This window comes from Palaemon carinicauda, chromosome 12, assembly GCF_036898095.1.
Source record: "Palaemon carinicauda isolate YSFRI2023 chromosome 12, ASM3689809v2, whole genome shotgun sequence".
Taxonomy (NCBI): Eukaryota; Metazoa; Arthropoda; class Malacostraca; order Decapoda; family Palaemonidae; genus Palaemon; species Palaemon carinicauda.
In genome coordinates, this window is record NC_090736.1 from 5,650,649 (window position 1) to 5,664,945 (window position 14,297).

General features: G+C 38.8%; 1 protein-coding gene and 1 long non-coding RNA gene across 2 annotated transcripts in view; one reads left to right on the top strand and one right to left on the bottom strand.

Moving 5' to 3' along the window:
• The window catches only part of LOC137650496 (uncharacterized), a 15,991-nt gene extending 5,013 nt beyond the window's left edge, over positions 1-10,978 (top strand). The window contains exon 3 of the long non-coding RNA XR_011045966.1: positions 10,904-10,978. This is a non-coding gene — a long non-coding RNA (uncharacterized lncRNA). The remainder of the gene's footprint in view (positions 1-10,903) is intronic.
• Positions 10,979-12,173: 1,195 nt separating this feature from the next.
• Positions 12,174-14,297, bottom strand: part of LOC137650468 (2-methoxy-6-polyprenyl-1,4-benzoquinol methylase, mitochondrial-like) — a 48,374-nt gene continuing 46,250 nt past the window's right edge. Inside the window, exon 5 of the mRNA XM_068383692.1 lies at positions 12,174-12,320. Within this exon, the coding sequence (XP_068239793.1) occupies positions 12,174-12,320 (147 nt within the window). The remainder of the gene's footprint in view (positions 12,321-14,297) is intronic.

Genomic DNA, 14,297 nt, shown 5'->3' on the forward strand with positions numbered 1-14,297 from the left:
TCTACTTTGAAAGTTTGTAGTTACACATTTGTCACACACTTTTCTACTTTGAAAATTTGCTGAAAATTTGCAATTACTTTTCTACTTTGGAAACTTAGTTACTTTTCTTCTTTGAAAATTTGCAGATACTTTTCTACTTTGAAAATTTGCAGTTACTTTTCTATTATTGACATTACGGGTAACATATTTTGGTCCTCATTTCTTAATACCACCAGTTTCATTTGGATTTTTCTAACACAATGGAGAAATTTATGGGTTAAATAAATCCAAATGTTTAAAAAAAAAAAAACCATATAAACAGTTTTCTCTAGTCAGTTTTTAGTTGTAATTTATTGATAAAGTTCGTTGTGTTATAAGGAAATCTAAAATTTTCAATATTAGTTTTAGAACAGCTTTGATTACACAGCCAGTAAGGTTACAAAGCACAATAAACCATTTCAATTAATATATTTATCGATTTCTTTCCAGTTTTAAATGTAAATAGAAATAAATATCCCTTCATACAGATTTTGGTTACAATGTGAATAAAGCAAAAACGTAAAATAAACTCATGCAACTCAAATGAATGTTAATCTACTGTCAGTTCACAATCGAGTATTTTTAACAGTCAAATCTAAATGTATTTAGGTAAAACAACAGAATACAATGATCATACACTGATCACAAATCAACACTCAAACACTCCATAAGATTACTGGCAAGTTCCACGCAGGATTCACTTTCTGCTGCTTGTGTCTCGTGTCCCCTTCTAGCTTAAATTGACCTCTTCCCTCGAACTACCTTCTGGCGAAGCAAAACTAGTTCAAACCAGGATTTCTGCCGGCTATCTGTCAAAAGATATAATTAGCATTTTATATTAGTCAATTATTTTGTATATTCACAGCAAAATACTAGATGGCTATGACTCCAGTTTATGCATACATTATACTAAACGAAATGTTATGTATGTTTAGACTTTGATACTGAAAATCGAAGGACTTTCAAGCATTTAATGTAGATTCTCTCTCTCTCTCTCTCTCTCTCTCTCTCTCTCTCTCTCTCTCTCTCTCTCTCTCTCTCTCTCTCTCTCTCTCTAGTTGGCCACTCGTTATTGATAATTGTAGCCACGCTTACGATACTCCTGCATTGTTTCAATGTGAACTCTTGTAATTATCATGCGATTATTGTGTGCTCAAAGTGAACGCATTTACTACCTGGTATCTAATATGAGACACGTCTGCCTTCAAAGCCTTTCGATATTAGCACCTTTTACAATGCACAAATTTCCTAAGCAAGGTTAATCGAGTGAACTATATTCTTTGACTTGCCTCTCTGGATGACCCTGTGTGTCTCAATCCTTACGTTCTGTTTATAAAATTCCACACAGTCTTCGATTCCGGTACCTTAAAGAACACAATTTCAATGCTGGTATACTTTTGGATGGTAATTATATGCGAATTTTGTTCCTCTATTGTTGTTCGGATTCGAAACAATTGTTTATTCATTATATTTTTATTAGAATCTCATAGGCGATGGGCATTTTGAATTAATAATCCCTAATGTCAGTCAATCAAGATTGGCAAGGCTAATTAGTTCTGTTCATTTTGAGAACAGGGTAATTTGATATTGATTAAGAGGGCAGGGTAATACGATGTTGATTTTAAAGGCTGTGGTAATTTTATATTTTTTTTAGGGCAGGGTTATTAATATGATTTTGACAGTAGGGTCATTATAGGTTATGATTTTATATGGGGATAGGAACGTACTGTCTCTTCAAACTGCTTAGCTCTTTGTAGTATGTCTGAAAAGTTGCCCCTTGAGTTTTTGAAATTTCGAATGCAGGATTCTATTGTGAATTTATAAGGCTTGACCTTGTTACCTGACTGTTGGTAGTGCTTGTATCTCTCTCTCTCTCTCTCTCTCTCTCTCTCTCTCTCTCTCTCTCTCTCTCTCTCTCTCTCTCTCTCTCTCTCAATTTAAATGTTTTCTTTTTACTGGGGTCTTACTGACTTTATCCCTCGTATTAAAAATGTTTTTTATTCCCTTAAGCCTTTTTGCTTCAGTATCAATTTGAAAACTTTACAATTCTTTCACTCAAAAAGCACTGTGTTTGCCTTATTTGTTTGTCTGTAGCTCTATTCATGTCCAAAATTTGGTTCTCGCTTGTTGTTATTCATGTCCAATTATAAGTTCCAAGTCTCAATTTATGTCCAGTTTTTTGTTCCCCCTGAATATTCATGTCCAATATTTGTTCCCCCTGAATAGTCATGTCCAAGTTTTGTTCCTCCTGAATTGTCATGTCCAATTTTTCCCCCTGAATAGTCATGTCCAATTTTTGTTCCCCCTGAATAGTCATATCCAATTTTTGTTCCCCCTGAATAGTCATGTCCAACTTTTGTTCCTCCTGAATTGTCATGTCCAATTTTTCCCCCTGAATAGTCATGTCCAATTTTTGTTCCCCCTGAATAGTCATATCCAATTTTTGTTCCCCCTGAATAGTCATGTCCAACTTTTGTTCCCCCTGAATAGTCATGTCCAACTTTTGTTCCCCCTGAATATTCATGTCCAACTTTTGTTCCCCCTGAATAGTCATGTCCAATTTTTGTTCCCCCTGAATAGTCATGTCCAACTTTTGTTCCCCCTGAATAGTCATGTCCAATTTTTGTTCCCCCTGAATAGTCATGTCCAACTTTTGTTCCCCCTGAATATTCATGTCCAACTTTTGTTCCCCCTGAATAGTCATGTCCAAGTTTTGTTCCTCCTGAATTGTCATGTCCAATTTTTTCCCCCTGAATAGTCATGTCCAATTTTTGTTCCCCCTGAATAGTCATGTCCAACTTTTGTTCCCCCTGAATAGTCATGTCCAATTTTTGTTCCCCCTGAATAGTCATGTCCAATTTTTCCCCCTGAATATTCATGTCCAATTTTTCCCCCTGAATAGTCATGCCCAACTTTTGTTCCCCCTGAATAGTCATGTCCAACTTTTGTTCCCCCGGAATAGTCATATCCAACTTTTGTTCCCCTTGAATAGTCATGTCCAACTTTTGTTCCCCCTGAATATTCATGCCCAACTTTTGTTCCCCCTGAATAGTCATGTCCAATTTTTGTTCCCCCTGAATAGTCATGTCCAATTTTTGTTCCCCCTGAATAGTCATGTCCAACTTTTGTTCCCCCTGTATAGTCATGTCCAACTTTTGTCCCCCCTGAATAGTCATGTCCAATTTTTTTCCCCCTGAATAGTCATGTCCAATTTTTGTTCCCCTTGAATAGTCATGTCCAATTTTTCCCCCTGAATAGTCATGTCCAATTTTTGTTCCCCTTGAATAGTCATGTCCAATTTTTCCCCCTGAATAGTCATGTCCAATTTTTTTCCCCCTGAATAGTCATGTCCAATTTTTGTTCCCCTTGAATAGTCATGTCCAATTTTTGTTCCCCCTGAATAGTCATTTCCAATTTTTCCCCCTGTATAGTCCCCCTGAATATTCATGTCCAACTTTTGATCCCCCTGAATATTCATGCCCAACTTTTGTTCCCCCTGAATATTCATGTCCACATTTTGTTCCCCCTGAATAGTCATGTCCAACTTTTGTTCCCCCTGAATAGTCATGTCCAACTTTTGTTCCCCCTGAATAGTCATGTCCAATTTTTCCCCCCTGAATATTCATGTCCAATTTTTTCCCCCTGAATAGTCATGTCCAATTTTTGTTCCCCCTGAATATTCATGTCCAACTTTTGTCCCCCCTGAATAGTCATGTCCAACTTTTGTTCCCCCTGAATAGTCCTGTCCAATTTTTGTTCCCCCTGAATAGTCATGTCCAATTTTTGTTCCCCCTGAATATTCATGTCCAACTTTTGTTCCCCCTGAATAGTCATGTCTAATTTTTGTTCCCCCTGAATAGTCATGTCCAACTTTTGTTCCCCCTGAATAGTCATGTCCAATTTTTGTTCCCCCTGAATAGTCATGTCCAACTTTTGTTCCCCTGATGTCATGTCCAATTTTTGTTCCCCCTGAATATTCATGTCCAACTTTTGTTCCCCCTGAATAGTCATGTCCAATTTTTGTTCCCCCTGAATAGTCATGTCCAATTTTTGTTCCCCCTGAATAGTCATGTCCAATTTTTGTTCCCCCTGAATAGTCATGTCCAACTTTTGTTCCCCCTGAATAGTCATGTCCAACTTTTGTTCCCCCTGAATATTCATGTCCAATTTTTGTTCCCCCTGAATAGTCATGTCCAACTTTTGTTCCCCCTGAATAGTCATGTCCAATTTTTGTTCCCCTTGAATAGTCATGTCCAATTTTTGTTCCCCCTGAATAGTCATGTCCAACTTTTGTTCCCCCTGAATATTCATGTCCAACTTTTGTTCCCCCTGAATAGTCATGTCCAATTTTTGTTCCCCCTGAATAGTCATGTCCAACTTTTGTTCCCCCTGAATAGTCATGTCCAATTTTTGTTCCCCCTGAATAGTCATGTCCAACTTTTGTTCCCCCTGAATATTCATGTCCAATTTTTGTTCCCCCTGAATAGTCATGTCCAACTTTTGTTCCCCCTGAATAGTCATGTCCAATTTTTGTTCCCCCTGAATAGTCATGTCCAATTTTTGTTCCCCCTGAATAGTCATGTCCAACTTTTGTTCCCCCTGAATAGTCATGTCCAACTTTTGTTCCCCCTGAATAGTCATGTCCAACTTTTGTTCCCCCTGAATAGTCATGTCCAATTTTTGTTCCCCCTGAATAGTCATGTCCAATTTTTGTTCCCCCTGAATAGTCATGGCCAACTTTGGTTCCCCCTGAATAGTCATGTCCAACTTTTGTCCCCCCTGAATAGTCATGTCCAACATTTGTTCCCCCTGAATAGTCATGTCCAATTTTTGTTCCCCCTGAATAGTCATGTCCAACTTTTGTTCCCCCTGAATAGTCATGTCCAATTTTTGTTCCCCCTGAATAGTCATGTCCAACTTTTGTTCCCCCTGAATAGTCATGTCCAGTTTTTGTTCCCCCTGAATAGTCATGTCCAACTTTTGTTCCCCCTGAATAGTCATGTCCAATTTTTTTCCCCCTGAATAGTCATGTCCAATTTTTGTTCCCCCTGAATAGTCATGTCCAATTTTTGTTCCCCCTGAATAGTCATGTCCAACTTTTGTTCCCCCTGAATAGTCATGTCCAATTTTTGTTCCCCCTGAATAGTCATGTCCAACTTTTGTTCCCCCTGAATAGTCATGCCCAACATTTGTTCCCCCTGAATAGTCATGCCCAACTTTTGTTCCCCCTGAATAGTCATGCCCAACTTTTGTCCCCCATGAATAGTCATGCCCAACTTTTGTTCCCCCTGAATAGTCATGCCCAACTTTTGTTCCCCCTGAATAGTCATGCCCAACTTTTGTCCCCCCTGAATAGTCATGCCCAACTTTTGTCCCCCCTGAATAGTCCTGCCCAACTTTTGTTCCCCCTGAATAGTCATGCCCAACTTTTGTTCCCCCTGAATAGTCATGTCCAACTTTTGTTCCCCCTGAATAGTCATGCCCAACTTTTGTTCCCCCTGAATAGTCATGTCCAATTTTGTTCCCCCTGAATAGTCATGCCCAACATTTGTTCCCCCTGAATAGTCATGCCCAACATTTGTTCCCCCTGAATAGTCATGCCCAACTTCTGTTCCCCCTGAATAGTCATTCCCAACTTTTGTCCCCTGAATAGTCATGCCCAACTTTTGTTCCCCCTGAATAGTCATGCCCAACTTTTGTTCCCCCTGAATAGTCATGCCCAACTTTTGTCCCCCCTGAATAGTCATGTCCAACTTTTGTTCCCCCTGAATAGTCATGTCCAACTTTTGTTCCCCCTGAATAGTCATGTCCAACATTTGTTCCCCCTGAATAGTCATGTCCAACTTTTGTTCCCCCTGAATAGTCATGTCCAACTTTTGTTCCCCCTGAATAGTCATGTCCAACATTTGTCCCCCCTGAATAGTCATGTCCAACTTTTGTTCCCCCTGAATAGTCATGTCCAACTTTTGTCCCCCCTGAATAGTCATGTCCAACTTTTGTTCCCCCTGAATAGTCATGTCCAACGTTTGTTCCCCCTGAATAGTCATGTCCAACGTTTGTTCCCCCTGAATAGTCATGTCCAACGTTTGTTCCCCCTGAATAGTCATGTCCAACTTTTGTCCCCCCTGAATAGTCATGTCCAACTTTTGTCCCCCCTGAATAGTCATGTCCAAATTTTGTTCCCCCTGAATAGTCATGCCCAACTTTTGTTCCCCCTGAATAGTCATGTCCAACTTTTGTCCCCCTGAATAGTCATGTCCAACTTTTGTTCCCCCTGAATATTCATGTCCAACTTTTGTTCCCCCTGAATATTCATGTCCAACTTTTGTTCCCCCTGAATAGTCATGCCCAACTTTTGTTCCCCCTGAATAGTCATGCCCAACTTTTGTTCCCCCTGAATAGTCATGTCCAACTTTTGTTCCCCTTGAATAGTCATGCCCAACTTTTGTTCCCCCTGAATAGTCATGTCCAACTTTTGTTCCCCCTGAATAGTCATGTCCAACTTTTGTCCCCCCTGAATAGTCATGTCCAACTTTTGTCCCCCCTGAATAGTCATGTCCAACTTTTGTTCCCCCTGAATTTTCATGTCCAACTTTTGTTCCCCCTGAATTTTCATGTCCAACTTTTGTTCCCCCTGAATAGTCATGTCCAATTTTTGTTCCCCCTGAATAGTCATGTCCAACTTTTGTTCCCCCTGAATAGTCATGTCCAATTTTTGTTCCCCCTGAATAGTCATGTCCAATTTTTGTTCCCCCTGAATATTCATGTCCAACTTTTGTTCCCCCTGAATAGTCATGTCCAATTTTTGTTCCCCCTGAATAGTCATGTCCAACTTTTGTTCCCCCTGAATAGTCATGCCCAACATTTGTTCCCCCTGAATAGTCATGCCCAACTTTTGTTCCCCCTGAATAGTCATGCTCAACTTTTGTCCCCCCCTGAATAGTCATGCCCAACTTTTGTTCCCCCTGAATAGTCATGCCCAACTTTTGTTCCCCCTGAATAGTCATGCCCAACTTTTGTCCCCCCTGAATAGTCATGCCCAACTTTTGTTCCCCCTGAATAGTCATGCCCAACTTTTGTTCCCCCTGAATAGTCATGTCCAACTTTTGTTCCCCCTGAATAGTCATGCCCAACTTTTGTTCCCCCTGAATAGTCATGTCCAACTTTTGTTCCCCCTGAATAGTCATGCCCAACATTTGTTCCCCCTGAATAGTCATGTCCAACTTTTGTCCCCCCCTGAATAGTCATGCCCAACTTTTGTTCCCCCTGAATAGTCATGCCCAACTTTTGTTCCCCCTGAATAGTCATGCCCAACTTTTGTTCCCCCTGAATAGTCATGCCCAACTTTTGTTCCCCCTGAATAGTCATGCCCAACTTTTGTCCCCCCTGAATAGTCATGTCCAACTTTTGTTCCCCTGAATAGTCATGTCCAACTTTTGTTCCCCCTGAATAGTCATGTCCAACTTTTGTCCTCCCTGAATAGTCATGTCCAACATTTGTTCCCCCTGAATAGTCATGTCCAACTTTTGTTCCCCCTGAATAGTCATGTCCAACATTTGTTCCCCCTGAATAGTCATGTCCAACATTTGTCCCCCCTGAATAGTCATGTCCAACATTTGTTCCCCCTGAATAGTCATGTCCAACATTTGTTCCCCCTGAATAGTCATGTCCAACTTTTGTTCCCCCTGAATAGTCATGTCCAACTTTTGTCCCCCCTGAATAGTCATGTCCAACTTTTGTCCCCCCTGAATAGTCATGTCCAACATTTGTCCCCCCTGAATAGTCATGTCCAACTTTTGTTCCCCCTGAATAGTCATGTTCAACTTTAGTCCACCCTGAATAGTCATGTCCAACATTTGTTCCCCCTGAATAGTCATGTCCAACGTTTGTCCCCCCTGAATAGTCATGTCCAACGTTTGTCCCCCCTGAATAGTCATGTCCAACTTTTGTCCCCCCTGAATAGTCATGTCCAACTTTTGTCCCCCCTGAATAGTCATGTCCAACTTTTGTCCCCCCTGAATAGTCATGCCCAACTTTTGTTCCCCCTGAATAGTCATGCCCAACTTTTGTTCCCCCTGAATAGTCATGCCCAACTTTTGTTCCCCCTGAATAGTCATGTCCAACTTTTGTCCCCCTGAATAGTCATGTCCAACTTTTGTTCCCCCTGAATAGTCATGTCCAACTTTTGTTCCCCCTGAATAGTCATGTCCAACTTTTGTTCCCCCTGAATATTCATGTCCAACTTTTGTTCCCCCTGAATAGTCATGCCCAACTTTTGTTCCCCCTGAATAGTCATGTCCAACTTTTGTTCCCCCTGAATAGTCATGTCCAACTTTTGTCCCCCCCTGAATAGTCATGTCCAACTTTTGTCCCCCCTGAATAGTCATGTCCAACTTTTGTTCCCCCTGAATTTTCATGTCCAACTTTTGTTCCCCCTGAATTTTCATGTCCAACTTTTGTTCCCCCTGAATTTTCATGTCCAACTTTTGTTCCCCCTGAATAGTCATGTCCAACTTTTGTCCCCCCCTGAATAGTCATGTCCAACTTTTGTCCCCCCTGAATAGTCATGTCCAATTTTTGTTCCCCCTGAATAGTCATGTCCAATTTTTTCCCCCTGAATATTCATGTCCAATTTTGGTTCCCCCTGAATAGTCATGTCCAACTTTTGTTCCCCCTGAATAGTCATGTCCAACTTTTGTCCCCCTTGAATAGTCATGTCCAACTTTTGTTCCCCCTGAATAGTCATGTCCAACTTTTGTTCCCCCTGAATAGTCATGTCCAACATTTGTTCCCCCTGAATAGTCATGTCCAACATTTGTCCCCCCTGAATAGTCATGTCCAACTTTTGTTCCCCCTGAATAGTCATGTCCAACTTTTTTCCCCCCTGAATAGTCATGTCCAACATTTGTTCCCCCTGAATAGTCATGTCCAACTTTTGTTCCCCCTGAATAGTCATGTCCAACTTTTGTCCCCCCTGAATAGTCATGTCCAACATTTGTTCCCCCTGAATAGTCATGTCCAACTTTTGTTCCCCCTGAATAGTCATGTCCAACGTTTGTCCACCCTGAATAGTCATGTCCAACATTTGTTCCCCCTGAATAGTCATGTCCAACGTTTGTTCCCCCTGAATAGTCATGTCCAACTTTTGTCCCCCTTGAATAGTCATGTCCAACTTTTGTCCCCCCTGAATAGTCATGTCCAACTTTTGTCCCCCCTGAATAGTCATGTCCAACTTTTGTCCCCCCTGAATAGTCATGTCCAACTTTTGTTCCCCCTGAATAGTCATGCCCAACTTTTGTTCCCCCTGAATAGTTATGTCCAACTTTTGTTCCCCCTGAATAGTTATGTCCAACTTTTGTTCCCCTTGAATAGTCATGTCCAACTTTTGTTCCCCCTGAATAGTCATGTCCAACTTTTGTCCCCCTGAATATTCATGTCTAACTTTTGTTCCCCCTGTATATTCATGCCCAACTTTTGTTCCCCCTGAATAGTCATGCCCAACTTTTGTTCCCCCTGAATAGTCATGTCCAACTTTTGTTCCCCCTGAATAGTCATGTCCAACTTTTGTTCCCCCTGAATAGTCATGTCCAACTTTTGTTCCCCCTGAATAGTCATGTCCAACTTTTGTCCCCCCTGAATAGTCATGTCCAACTTTTGTTCCCCCTGAATAGTCATGTCCAACTTTTGTCCCCCTTGAATAGTCATGTCCAACTTTTGTTCCCCCTGAATTTTCATGTCCAACTTTTGTTCCCCCTGAATAGTCATGTCCAACTTTTGTCCCCCCTGAATAGTCATGTCCAACTTTTGTCCCCCCCTGAATAGTCATGTCCAATTTTTGTTCCCCCTGAATAGTCATGTCCAATTTTTGTTCCCCCTGAATAGTCATGTCCAATTTTGGTTCCCCCTGAATATTCATGTCCAATTTTGGTTCCCCCTGAATAGTCATGTCCTATTTTTTCCCCCCTGAATATTCATGTCCAATTTTTGTTCCCCATGTACTGTATATTCATGTCCAAATTCTTTTTCCCTCCCTTTATTCATGACCGATTTTTTTGCTTCCCTTGAATATTCATGTCCAATTTTCTATTCCCCCTCTCTTTTCATGTCCAATTTTTTGTTCTGCCTCTCTCTACACTTCTCTTAAGTCCCTATCTAGATTTATTTTCTCCATGCCAGCATTTTTTTTATTCAAGTCAAAACATATGAAGAATGAGAATCAATGGAAATTCAACATATAAATTTTGATTGTTGGTTTTATAAGTGGTAATTTGCCCTTATTCAATTTCAACGATACCATTTTTTCTCTTTCATAATTGTTTTATATCTAGTTTAAGGATATAATTGGTTGACTCAAATCTCTCAGAATTTGCTTTATTGATCAGGGTTTATTTTAGGGAAATAATTGAATCAAAGCTCTCAGAATTTGCCCTACTGATCATGGTTAATTTTAGGGAAGTAATTGAATCGTAACTCTCAGAATTTACCTAACTGATCATGGTGTATTGCCTGAGTTAGCGTTAAAATTTTTTCTTAGTTTTATTTCTTATTTCTTATATTTTGTATAAGTTAATAATTATAGCTACGAAAAGGAAAATGAAGACTTGATTGGTTAGTACCAAAGTCCAAATGAGTGACATGGACGGACTCACGGGCTGAGTCCGTCGATATCACCAATTTGGACTTGGGTGTAACTCCTATCAAAGTCTTTCATTTCTCATTTCGTAGCTATGGTCATGACGTGTCAGTGAATTCAACGGAGAAAGAAGGGATATTTTGTCTAGTCTCTAGTCAAATTGGTTCAGTCAGGAATTGTTTCGTGTAAAACAATCTGTTACGCATTTTCTTAACATACGTGCACTACTAATTCAGATTTTATCATTCACAGGAATGAGCTTCGATAGCAGTGTGCGTGCCAGTCCTGAGTGCCATCAAGAGGCGTGCCATCAAGAGGCGTGCCGACCGCCCCCCCCCCCCCCTCTCAGCCGGTAATCCAGGGCTTATCTAACGCAGTTTCTGGACACTCTTCGTAAACGTTTTAAATATATAAAGAAAATATGGATTTTAATTTTTTTTTTTTTTTTTTTTTTTTGCTGCTTGGGCAGCTTTCTGGCAGTGAAATTTTTTATTATTTCAAACGGCCCGTTAACTTTGTGTATTTCATGTTCAAGTCTGTCTTTAAGTCAAACAAATTATGACTTAGTCTTGACTTGAACATGAAATGTCATAATTTGTTTGCCTGTAAATTTGTATTTCCGTGTAGCCTTCATTTTATATGCCTGTAAATTTGTATTTCCGTGTAGCCTTCATTTTATAATTTCATTTGGCCTTAAATTTTTTGCCCGTCAACTTGGTATTTAACCTTTAAAGTCAGTAAATCTTACTCTTGCGTCAACTTGGTAACTTTAAAGTCTTTAAAGTCAGTAAATCTTACTCTTGCGTCAACTTGGTAACTTTAAATCTTACTCTTGCGTCAACTTGGTAACTTTAAAGTCTTTAAAGTCAGTAAATCTTACTCTTGCGTCAACTTGGTAACTTTAAAGTCTTTAAAGTCAGTAAATCTTACTCTTGCGTCAACTTGGTAACTTTAAAGTCTTACTTTCTTATTCATAATTTTTGGCCCTAAATCTTTTTGATATTTATTGTCATTCATAATTTTTGGCCCTAAATCTTTTTGATATTTATTGTCTGTCAATTCTCTATTTCCATGTTAAAAAGCTTTATTCAGAAAAAAGCTTTATTCAGAATTTTCTTTTTGCCTGACAAATCTGTATTTCCATTTTAAAGTTTTGTTTTTACATATTTCTTTTATTTTTCGCATTGAAAAAAAATGTTTCATTTCAGAGCCACAAGTCACCAAAACAAAAAGCATGTTTCATTTCAGAGCCACAAGTCACCAAAAAAAAAAAGGAGTGTAATCAAAGAGAGTATTGATTCACAGGTTTATTTTATTTGAAGGTTTCTCACAGATACAGCATAGAAGTGTTTAAGAGTTTTCAATGAGTAGTCAATTTTGGCCTCTTGAGTTGCCTTTAGCAGCTATTTTGTTTTTAAATTTTTAAAGACAGACCTTCTTTTTAATTCCAAGGATGAATGCGCGACCATGGTTGTGTGGGGCTAATTGCTCCAGTACTGGCCGGAGGAGAAGCGATGCGGTGTTACCTTCCAGGTATACCCAGATCTGCAACCGAAAGCACCAGGATTCCAACCATTTCTGTAAGGTTGAACATATTCTTTATACTTAGAAAATGGGAATCACCTGTATACGGATTAGCCAAATGGACTGGAATACTTATGGGAATCACCTATATACGGATTAGCCAAATGGACTGGAATACTTATACGTTTACATGGGCAATAAAATGCAAATTTGCCGATACTTGAAACCATGTAGGACATTCATAATATTTACCCAAACAAGCCTGAAAAAGTTGGTAATGCATATATATATATACAAGAAACTTCCAAAGTGGGAATCATAATCATATGCAATTTAGCCAAATGGCCTGGGAATCATAATCATATGCAATTTAGCCAAATGGCCTGGAACAGTTAAGTTATACATGTATACTTGAAGCATATAAAATGAGATTCATAATTATTAGCCAAATGAAACTGATAAATTGCTAAACAAGTTCTGATATGGACACGAAATTTTAGGAGATCAATAGACTTATGTATAGGATATATTCTAGGAAAGATTTTTGGGGAGATTAAATTTATACTTATTAGAATTGTTTAGGCTTTAAATAACGAGACAACCAGCCTATATTACACATGAATGTTACGAATGGAATATGTAGAGAAAAATCCATGATTCATGCGAAAAAAGTTTATGGTCTGACTAAACGACAATGAGCAAAATATGCTTCTGTAAATAGTAACAATTTTACTGGCATTTGGAATGAAATACTGCATTTGGAATGAAATATAAAGTGCAAATATGAATGTCAACTACAGTTTATAATGGAACAAATAAGGTCTTTTATAGTATCACAAGTGTGAGATACAGTATATGTATTTATGTGGTTTAGTGTACAATATAGACTGGGGAAATACTGATATTTAGTAAAGCGTTGATATTATATTTAGTAATCTAATTTTCGAACAAAAAAATATATTTGGGTCCCTATATCCTAAAAACAATAATGAAAGCAGTCTTTAGCATTAACTACTACTAGACACAGAGGAACAAACCCCTTTATTATCATGATTATAATCACTTGTTAAGCTACAACCCTAGCAGGATGCTATAAGCCCAAGGGCTCCAACACAGAAAATACCACAGTGAGGAAAGGAATCAAGGAAAAATAAAAATATTTTAAGAATAGTAACTTCAAAATAAATATCTCCTATATAAACTATCAAAACTTTAACAAAACTAGAGGAAGAGAAATGAGATAGAACAGTGTGCAAGAGTGTACTTTATATTTAGGGTGAAACGGTGGCAGATGTTTCAGAAGGATTTAAGAATAACGTTAGTTGAATCTAGAACTGTGGTCAATTTCTATTTACTACAAAAATGGACGAAGTAAAGTTGAACTTGCCTGAAATTCAGAGAGGGTGACTGGAAATTAAACGAAGGAAGAACACTAATTGGATGATGCTGTGAATAGAGAAGAATGGAGGAAAAGTGAATTAGAGTTTTAATATATTTGTAGGAGATCGACCTCTGCAAACAGGTGATTTAAAAGGGAAAGGTTGAATGTTGGTCATGTGAGAAACTTAAATCTGAAGGAGCATCTGTTTCAAAGTAACTTTGGTCAGAATGGTTGTGATTGAAAAGAGAAATGTTGAATGTTGGTCATGTGAGAAACTTAAATCTGAAAGAGCATCTGTTTCAAAGTAACTTTGGTCAGAATGGTTGTGATTGAAAAGGGAAAGGTTGAATGTTGGTCATATGAGAAACTTGAGTCTGAAGGAACGTATGTTTTAAGAGTAACTTTGGTCAGAATGGTTGTGATTGAAAAGGGAAAGGTTGAATGGTGGTCATGTGAGAAACTTAAATCTGAGGGAACATCTGTTTCAAACTAACTTTGGTCAGAATGGTTAAGTTCCTTGCAAGAAAGTGATTTAACAAAGAGAACAAAATGGAGTCAGTTGCTTGATTGAAGAGAACAGGCAGAGATAGAACTCCCTCTGTGAATAAATACTTAATGAATGCAGTATGTAAAGGTGATAAGGATCAATCACTGGTGGGAAAATAAGCAATTGAATTTGGTTCATGAGAGATGAATACAAACATAGGGAAAATTGCAGAAGAATGTGAAGAATAAGTGTGT